Below are 10242 nucleotides of genomic sequence, written 5' to 3' on the forward strand. Positions count from 1 at the left end.
ACCTACATTATTTATATCTGTGTGTCAGTCACTTGTAAAGGGTTCTGATAAAATATGATGGGTATTAAGGACTTTCTCAGTAGACATCTGGCGCTTGGGCTGACATTAACCACATCTTTGGGGGGGAAAACATGTTTTATGTTTTTCAAATCTAGATTTTTAGCAAACTTAGGGTGCTGTTGTTAGCATTCTCAATTCCCACTTATTTCTGTTTGGAAAACTAATAACCTCTTATAGGATACGAAGATTAAATGCTATAACATAACAGATATGAGAGGATGCTTTTAAATTTATTCTTCATCTGAATGTTGGGGTTTTTGTATGACTGATGGACAGTAAACACAAGAGAATTGATCGTTGCCCTTAGAACATGAAGGTCGAGAATATTGCAAAAGGAAATAGTCTAACTCTAGATTTATGTCTCTTAGTAATATATGAAGAAATTGAAGTAAATAATAAAAGCATACAACTTATGCGTCTTTACAGATCTTTTCACCAATGTAGATGAAACAGCAATAATGGCACGGAGTATTGTTGATTCTCAAGGCGTTTGTTTTGTTCCAGGTTTTCAGGTAAAATTATTATTATTATTATTAATATAATTGAAAATATATTGTAGTAACTCAGTTAAATTTTAACTTTTACATCTTTAAATGTAGTAATTTACATTTTTATCACAGTATTTATTCTGTACTACTCAGATTCTTACTGTCTGTTCCTCACTGCCATATCAGAATGTTTAAAAATCACCTCCCCACCCCCCACGTCAATGAGAAAAACTCTACAAAACAGGAAAATTACTTCCATTTTTCAGATGGAGATCTAGGGAACAGATAAACTAAATGACTTGCCCACAGTAACTCAGGCAGTGCCTGCAGAGGCAGGAACTTATCCCACAGCTTTTCTGCCTTATGCAGAGACAGTACTTCTAAGCACTGTTCTAAAATAATTAATTTTATTCTGCCTCTTTGCAAGATGTAGGCTGCAGTTCATCAGAATACTTAAATACAAGCAAGATGGCAAGTCCTGGTGTTACAAAAAGCAAATAGAGTAATACTTAGATGCTTCTTTCACATGCAGATCTTAATCTGAATTATACTTTTCCCTTTAAAATAGGGTTTGTGCCTTGTTGCTGAGCACAATGTGTGTAGTAAGGAAGGTTCCTGGCATTTGTTCTTCACTTTAGTCCCTTCCATTTCCCAGGAGCTTGCTTTTACCTTCCACTCTTTTTGAGGAACTTCCTGCAATTACTCGATCTTCTCTGGGGCAGGTGGTCTGGGTTGTTTCTCCTTTCTTTCCATTTATGCTATAGATTTGCATATCCTCATGCCTGTCTTTTCCACCTCTGCTTCATGATCCCTCTTGAATTTCATTACAGGTGTGAGTTACTGTCCCTGTGCAGAGGCAGCAACAAGGGTGATATTGATGCTGCAGTTCAGTCTAGCATATTAGTCTAGATTGGAATTGATGGGAATTCCAATTAATACATTACATTAAATGACAAATTTTGATAGCTGGGGCGCTGACATACTGCTTGTTCAGCTGCAGTTGCTTCCAAGTCACATCTCTCAGACTGTGCATACAAAAGAGTATGCATTCGTCACACAGAATGGAAATGAACTGGGTTGCTAATGCAGGCATTGCTAGCTTAAGGACTGTGCAGGGCCCCAGCACTTTTTCAGCAAGTGATGCCACTTTCCTAAGCAACCTGAGATAATCTGACTAAAAGCATGCTTTGAGCAGTATAGCTGTTTCGACATTGGGTTTGTCAGCATGAAAGTATCTGTGTCTGCAAAAAACTTGGTTTTTCCAATCAGTGTTGCTGTCCAGGAGAAACTCTGGTATAGCCCTGGTCTCCAAGTTGTCATTTGGAATATTAGCATTGGTCTGTATTGGACAGGTGGACCAACAAAGATGACGTGCAAGCTGTTGCTGCGCTGTGGGGTTGAGTCATGTCTGCCATCAGCTGGTTCTTTGGTGTATAGACGACTGATGTTTGAACCGATGAGGTGTTCAAAATTACTGACTTTGCATCTTTAATCTTACCTTCGTGCAAGTGCTGGATCTTAGTGGAACAAAGCAAAGAAAGATTTCATTTCTTCTGCAGGTAGCCCAGCTACCTTCTCTCAAACGGCCGACCTAATCGTTATATTTATTTTTAGGGGTAAAAAGCTTGATTATGATGAGATGCTTCCATTTAGCATTTACTGTGAGTAACTGTGCTGTGAATAAGCAAATGTTGAGCCATACCAAATTGCAGTATTTGCAGACAGGAATCCTGAGGTAGACAAGTGTTAATCTGAATCTCTTTTTGAACCTTTCATTCCATTATTATTAACTCAAGTTATAAAAATGTTGGCAAAAGGTCGTTGGTTGGTTGGTTGGGTTTTGTTTTTCTGTGTGTTTGTCTCTCCCTTGCTCTCTTGACACTGTCTCTAGAAGGAACCCCAGCTAGCTTCTTGGTAAACATTGACTCAGGCTCTTCTCTCTAATTCTAATATTCCCAGTCCAAATTTAGAAGCTGTACTTGAAAAAATGAATGGATTTCTCTTTAACTGTGACATCTAGTTACCACTGACAGAATCCACCCATGTGACTTTAAAAAATTTAAAACCTTTTAAACCTTTTAAAAGCCCTGCTCATTTCAGTGAAATGTGTTTAGGTAGTAGACTCACAGAATCTCTATCAATTTAGAAACTGAGTGGATTAAGCGGTATTAAAAGGGACACAAACAGAGTTGGACACTTCTGGGACTGTAACACGTCTGCTTGGCGTCACTGGCTAGATGCTAACACAAACTGATTACCTGGAAATGTTTCTTAGACCTCAGAGTGGTAGTGGTTGGGGAGGGTTCTTATGGAGCCCAAATATTCATTTCCTACACCGAGTAAAATGTTTCTCTACTCGTCCATATTAAGGCAATATGAACAAGTTTCCTTCTTACTGGGTTTTACTGCTGTGATGCAGCACACTGAGAGGAGCATCACTGTGAAAGTGGGTTGGAAAGGGAGTGAATATGTGCATGAATAACTTTTCCTCTTACTCATTCTGGTAGAAAAAGGTTTCCAGGATTAATTCGCTGTGGTTACTGGTAACAGAAAACACTTAGGACTGTATGCATGTACTTGCATTGGGCTGTATGCATATATTTGCACTGATACTTTTTTCCTTTTTTTAAATGGTTGATTCTTTCAAGATTCTCACCCTTATATAGAATATGAGCTTATGCTTTTTAGTTTATTATCTTGTATATGAAAATCTGTAAACTTGGAAGCCATGTACCCTCATGTGCTACTGGGCTGGACAAGTGGTTCCGTTCTTAGAATGGGAAATGTATATGGGGGGGAAAAAAAAAGAATTTTTTTTTTTACAGTAATGCTGAAGTTTCCTCTGTTTAGGAACTTTTGCAAAATGCTGGTTCTCCTTTTGGCCGTATGTACCTATCCATACGTGTTAGTTTTTTAAACATGTTAGTATTTTCTTATTTTACTTTACAAGTATGTGTGTATTTTATAAGCATGAAATTCAAACTTCTGGTAAGTGTTGCCACAATTGATGTTTAGCACAATACAACTGGAAAGGATTTTTTCAATTTTAAAGTGACTGTCTACAGTGAAAATAAGATTTAACACTGTCACAAACCACGTATGGATCAGCAAACTCATCTTTTGTGATAAAGTTCAATGGAGGGGTGGAGAGGAGATTCATCAATCAGTCTTCCAATTCTCCTGAAAAAAAAAAAAAGGCAATTTAGTGACCTGTAGAATTTTATCAGTGTCACTGAAAACAGGCTGTAGTGTAAATTAATAAAAAGTATTACCATCCTTTTCAGTATTACTTTTTAAAGTCTTAAAAGTCAGTAACTGCTTTCTTTCAGCAGTTCAGTAGTGTTCAGAAAAAGTGTGCATGTAAAATCTTGCTAGAGAATCACTGTGCTCTGTCTTAGGCACTTTAAGTGTACTCTATATATTTTAAAGAGTAGTCACACAGATTAGTTTCTAGCATGTCAGATTTGGAAGAAGTCACTTAAACTTTTTTCCTGTTGAAAGAAGGTATTTAAATTGTTCACTGAGTTAGCTAAAATAACACTATCTACTTCTCATATATTGTTTTCAATTTTCTTCTTTCATAATGCTGCCTGTAGTTGTCGTAAGTTACTTTTTTCTTCCTTACTATTTGACTCTTTTCTCAAAAGCCTACAAATACAGTTCACTGAACTCATGGTGAAATTTTTTCTTCAGGTTTCTGTGAATGACCCGTGTTTATGTGCCTCTTTCATGGGTCTGAGACCTTCCACTACCAGAAACCATCTCGTACGAGCTATATTGGAATCTGTAGCTTTCAGGTATTGCTTACTTAATTATCTTGCTTCTATTTTCTTATGTTTGCTTTTATCTTGATCAGCAGTGTTAAATGGATGCATGGACTTCTGCAGTTCGTAAAATATAAATTGTAGTAATCCATTAATGTTCACTGAAAAGTTTTAGCTGCTTTCTTTTTTTTTTTCCCTTTAACACTTTACAAGTAAACTCGTGTATATTTATTAGTTCAGAGCTTTTGGTATTAAGTAACCATATAGGGGTTCTTAAATCAGATTGTTTTCTGCTGGCTCTGAAAATGTTTTCTATTTGAAGTTCGTCCTTAGTCTCCTGAGAGTGTTTTGTCAGAAGCTGTAGCCCGCTCCAGCTCTGTTCAAAGTATCCTTGAAGCTAGAAGTATTAGCTCTTCGGCTAAAGTTTGAAGTTGTGGTGTGTCATTTAAATACCTAATTAGGAAAGGATAGAGGTCCTTTGTGTTCAGTTTTTTTCCCATTAAATGAAATGGTTTCAGAACAAGTCAAACTTGCAGGCTTCCGATGTTCCCTTTAAAGAACAGCTGGATAAACTCCAGTTAACACTGTGAGCCTGCTTTTCTCACTCTAAACCACTTGTTACAGTTGCATCTTGTCTGTCAATCTATCACCAATTTCAGGTGGGAAAAATGTACCTTCTTCAGTGACTTGCTATGGAATGGGCTGTGATTTAGCCATACCTGTGCCTTCTTAAGGACGTATAACAAAAGACCAGTTTCAGTCTGGTGTTTGGGGGCTTTTTGTGGGATCTTTTTGTTTGTTTGTGGGGTTTTTTTTGTTGCTGTTTTTTAATTTGCACATTCTGGAAACCTGTTAGCTATTGCAGCAGTTCTGACACAACTGAGGCATTTTTTTGCCTTGTATTTTATTTTCTGACTATGTAGATACTGGAAACACTTTATGGAGTATATAATGCTTAATTCAACTAAATATTTTTTTAAAGAAACAAACAGCTTTATGATATCATTGTGAAGAAGGTACGCATTCCTCTTCAGATTATTAGGTAAGTTCTGTGTAACTTTTAAAATTGATACATGGGAATTTGATTTTAAATAGGTGTGAACTTTATTGTGTGTTTTATCTTACTGTAAAAATTCTGCTGCTGAGAAATAGATGGTCACAGAGTCAAATGTTAATGTAACTTAAGTGGCAGTAGAGTTTACCCACAGAAGGGTTGGTTCTAGATTGAACTACTGGCATTGGTGATTGTCAGTAGGTGAGTAATGAATTGATTGAATTTATTTAAAAAAAAAAAAAGGCAAATTCATGTTTTCAGGTAGCACAGGGTAGTGCCTGCCACAAAGGTCATTCTACCCTTTATTGTCATTCTTTCATATGAAATTTTTTGTGCTTGGTCTGTCACAGACTGAATATTTTTTGAAGATGTCCGTTAAAACTGGATCGATTTGTGAGGGAACGAGGAAGAATACTTTTACACTTCAACTGTTGAAACATTAGTTTTGCTGCAGCCTTTGAGGAAGCACATCATATTTAGCGAGGTAACCGTGATCCCTCGAGTATGCTTTGCAGAACGACTTGGAAGAATTTAGCTGAATTACACGTTGCTGGCAAACTACGCTCCACGTTTCTGTAGGCGCTTCATTTGTGCGCAGCAGTTGTCCTGGAGCCTCGAGCCCTCACGCTGAGAAAGCTCTCCAGAATTTCTCCTTCTGGCAGACAGGGGTCATGGTGATACCAGGGTGAAGGACAGAGAGGAGAGGTTCCTGTACCACTTGCAGCTTCTTCCTGACAGCCCTGTGAAGGAAGAAGCAGCATGGCAGGCATTTGTACGGTTCAGAAATGAGAATTTTAAGTGGTGAAAGGTGAAAGTGCAATGGGGGGCGGGGGGTGGAGGTAGTAAAAGTTTCTGTCTTCCATCATGTACTGGGCCAGAGTAGGCAAAGATGGAGGAAGAACAGCCATGCTTGGGGTTTCAATGAGGAGGAAAAGATTGAAAGTATTGGAATTTTTTACTCCTTAGGAAGCTTTTTTACACAGAAAAACACATTCATAATTTCAGAACAGATGAGGACTGCGAACTGAAATACAGAAGTGTGGAAGTACTGCCTAGGGAGCATTACAATGACGACCCCTTTTACGTTGTAAAGTAAATTTTAAATTGTATGATCATGTACTGGTTTATTAATTAATGTAAGACTGCTGGTTAATGAGTGACTATAATAATTAACTGTGATCAGTAGCAATTCAGCTTGTGGATTAAGTGTTAATGAGATACACTTAGTGGCTTTTTCAGTAGGTCTGTAAACCAGCTGCTCTCCCCATCTTTTGTCTGCACATCTTTTGTATCTGTCCCTTACCTTTGATGTTTTCATTCCTGTTTTTATCTCATAAATATGTTCGTTCCCTTTTTAGCTATGGTCCTGTATCCCTTGTTTCTTCCCAGTCTCTGGCCTCCTACAAAGTTGTTTTCATGAGTCCTGTATATTCCTATTCCTTTTCTTTGCTTGTCTGAACACCATTAAGGAGTGCACAAAGGAGGTACCCTAGGTTTCAGTCCTCCTATTCTGTGCTGCAGCAGTCTGCGGCAGCCGGCACAAGAATGATCCTGCTGGTCCCTGCAGTCCTGGAACGTCACCTGTTTCCTTGTTTCGTGCAATGTTCCCCAGTCAAATGCCATGTAGGAACTTGGGGCTAGAAGATGCACTATATGGGTTGAATCTTGAAAGTATCTAGCATCAAAATTCAGCTCAATGTAAAAAACAAGTATTTGGGAATTTTCTTTCTTTTTTCCCCTTGTAACTTGGATCAAATTGACGTCTGTTTTTACAGAAGGAGGAGAATGCATGGCACTGCATTAAGAAAGTAACTTTGCCCATTAAAGGTTTCTATGCCATAGTGTAGAGGTGGTAGCCCTGCTTAACTGCATGTACAAACAAGCAAAACTCTGTGACATCACCAATGCGGCAGTGCCTCCTGATTTTACTTTCAGAAACAGCCAGGACATTTATGCAAGCATTATGAGGCATCACGCAGTACAGAAGACTTCAGCTGACATGTTTGAATTGAAGATTTTTAACCAGCTCTTAAGTTTCATCACCCAACACCTTCTGTAGTAACAGTCTCTACTGCACCACATTTGATAGAACAACAGCTGCATAGCTGGTGGTCTTGGAGTGCAACCGTTTAACAAGCCAGTCCAGGACAACTCAAAGACTGCGTTATGTTAGCGAGGGTGATTACTTTGCCTCACTAGTAATCATTCTTGGGTGAGTAAAAATCAGCACTGATAAATTCTAGTTTTCTCCATCAAATGGGTCTCTGACATGAAAATAGATAGCTGGAAGCCCCATTCTCATCTTCCTCATGAACAGAAGCAACTGTGAAGGCATTTTAGCACAAAGATTTGGTAGTGATGAAAGAAGGACTTTCCAGATCTGAGAACACTCAAAAGGGTTTGTTTAATGCAATGGGTTTGACTGTTGCTGTGTTGCGATGGTAACTCTGTAAAGGTTCTGTTATAAACCCTAACATTTCAACCGGGATGACGTTTTAGAAGACGGAGCTTTCAGAGCTTTTGATAATTCGTCCGCCCTGTGTCGCTGTCTGCCTACCATTCTTCCCCCAGTTCACAGGCATCCTTTTTCTTTTTCCCTTGGCACCGTGTGCTGGCCTCTGAATCTGCCCATAAAGTGTGTGAGTGGCAGGAAGGTCTGTGCATAAGTGTGAAGCCAGAGTTGTTTCCTGAAATGTTGGCAGTAAGCATTTGAACTAAACACATTATTTTTACCTTTTTCTTCCCCTCTCCCTGTAGAGCTGATGGAGGTGTCAGTAATAATAGTTTTGTCATGCAGATGACTTCAGATTTAATTAATAAGAAGATAGAAAAACCTGCAAATGCAGACATGTCTAGTCTTGGTGCAGCTTTTCTAGCAGGTCTTGCTTCAGGTATGTATACCTTGAGAGGGGTTTTATGTTTCCCTTCGTAATGCGTGTTTGTAAATAAGGGGAAAAAAAAGAGCAAAAATCGTGTAACCTCAAATAATTGTAAAAATTCCCTGAACTGTAGCTCCTTCTGTGGCAATCCAAAGTAAGTAGTGTATGTTTCTCGGCATAGTGCTTGTGTATCTGTACATGTGCTGTATGTACTTGTATGTGATGGACTGAACAAGCATGAAAACATCCTAGGTAAACCAAATCAAGAGCTTTATTTGGTTTACTTGGCCAGGCTGGATGTGGCTTGGAGCAACCTGGTCTAGTGGAAGGTGTCCCTGCCCATGGCAGGGGGGTTGGAACTAGATGATCTTTAAGGTCCCTTCCAACCCAAACCATTCTATGATTCTATGATTCTATGATTTGTATCTCCCCCACAGTGTAACAGGTTGAACAGTTCTGTGCTTTTTCATACCCAAGGAGCCACAGCAAGCTTAATGTGAAAACTCTCTGCTCAGGTGTTTTTAAGATTCGCTTTACATTTAGTAGGATCTACTAAATTCTACTACAGGAGAAGAAAGGTGAACGCACTCCTCGCTGCCACCCTCTACTCTGCACCCCTTCCCCTATTTGCAGTCCCTGAAGCGGTGGGGTGGGGTGTCCCGTGACAAGGAAGCTGCTGCCACCATGTCAGTCACCCTGAGCTGTGTCCTGTCATCTGTGAACCCAGGCGTTCGTTAAGGTTTCCACCGAAATAAACACAATCGCAGTGCAAAATAAATTATTAACAGGGGAAAATGCCAGCTCTGCTCACACAGAATCGCTGTATGTAGTTAACCAGACTTCAAACTACAAACTCTCGGTGCTTTTGCTTAATGGAAGTATATTTTGTAGGTGGATATTAACTTCATTCAGTTGCGTTGATACGTAAGTAACACAACTGTGAAATTAAAACTATATGCTCAGATTAAGATTTATTCAGCAATTAAACCCGTAAGAAAGCTGTGGCTCTTGATAGACAAGAATGATTCAACAGTATAAATTAATCTGAATACATAACACCAGCTCTTTTTGGCCATTTATGCAATTTTTAAGACAGTAGGAAAGCAACTAGTGCTAAGTCTCGGTTGCTGTTGGCCCTTCACTGAGAGGGACCTGCTGCTGAAAGCACAGCACGGAGTCGTCTAAGGGAACTTCAGTGTACCAGAGCTGTTCCTTGGAAACCATCCCAGTTAAGCACAAGTGCTGTTGTCAGGATTCCAAACAAGTGGATGCTATTGGAAAGGAGTTTCACAAGGTTAAAAATATGCTTCCCTCTGAGAAAGTTGTTGGTGGAGTAAAGAAAAGCTGTCATGATTTCTTACTGTGTTTCTGCTTCAACTCTCTTGGAAATAAATTAAAACAACTCAAAAATAACGTATTTGCAGTTGAGTTTGAGAATGAACTTTCTGTTTATAGGATTTTGGACTGACAAAGAACAACTAAAGAAGCTGAGGCGAATAGAAGCAGTTTTTGAGCCCCAGAAGGACTCAGAGGAATACAAACCTGCTATGGATACCTGGTTACAAGCAATGAAACGCTCCCTGCGCAGGCAGAAATTGGCATTTTAATTACAAAAGAATTAAAATGTTTTATGTTTATTAAATCTTGACATTAACAGGACAGTAAAAACCACAACTGGAATTTGTGATGGTATATATCTATAAAGTTACACGCTGTTTCAGTTACCCCTTGCTGCCAGACTACTTACCACACCATCATGAACCTTCATCTCACGACAGCTGTAGTCCAGCTGCAGCAATCGTGTCCCTTCAGCGACCTCCTTGGGGTGGCGCAGCTGCTTGAATCCTGCCATGTACTAGAGATGGGGAGGTTTTTCCTGTGATGGGTTTCCTACTGAGGAACTCGCCTCCCTTCTGATCGTTAAAATCTTTGGTATGTTAATCATTAAGGGAGGGTAAAGAGCACGTATACGTCCGCAGTGATGAACTTGATTGCAA

At 39.2% G+C, this 10242-nt stretch overlaps 1 protein-coding gene across 1 annotated transcript; it reads left to right on the forward strand.

Moving 5' to 3' along the window:
* Positions 1–486: 486 nt before the first annotated feature.
* Positions 487–9852, forward strand: LOC104514445 (putative glycerol kinase 5; the record flags this gene model as incomplete). The annotated part of the gene is made up of 5 exons (XM_010158126.1): positions 487–572; positions 4242–4345; positions 5295–5354; positions 8124–8257; positions 9701–9852. Coding segments are annotated over 5 exons (536 nt in total), but the record flags the coding sequence as incomplete, so codon positions are not given.
* Positions 9853–10242: the final 390 nt, after the last annotated feature.

The sequence above is a fragment of the Eurypyga helias genome, unplaced genomic scaffold, assembly GCF_000690775.1.
Source record: "Eurypyga helias isolate BGI_N326 unplaced genomic scaffold, ASM69077v1 scaffold38258, whole genome shotgun sequence".
NCBI classification, from domain to species: domain Eukaryota; kingdom Metazoa; phylum Chordata; class Aves; order Eurypygiformes; family Eurypygidae; genus Eurypyga; species Eurypyga helias.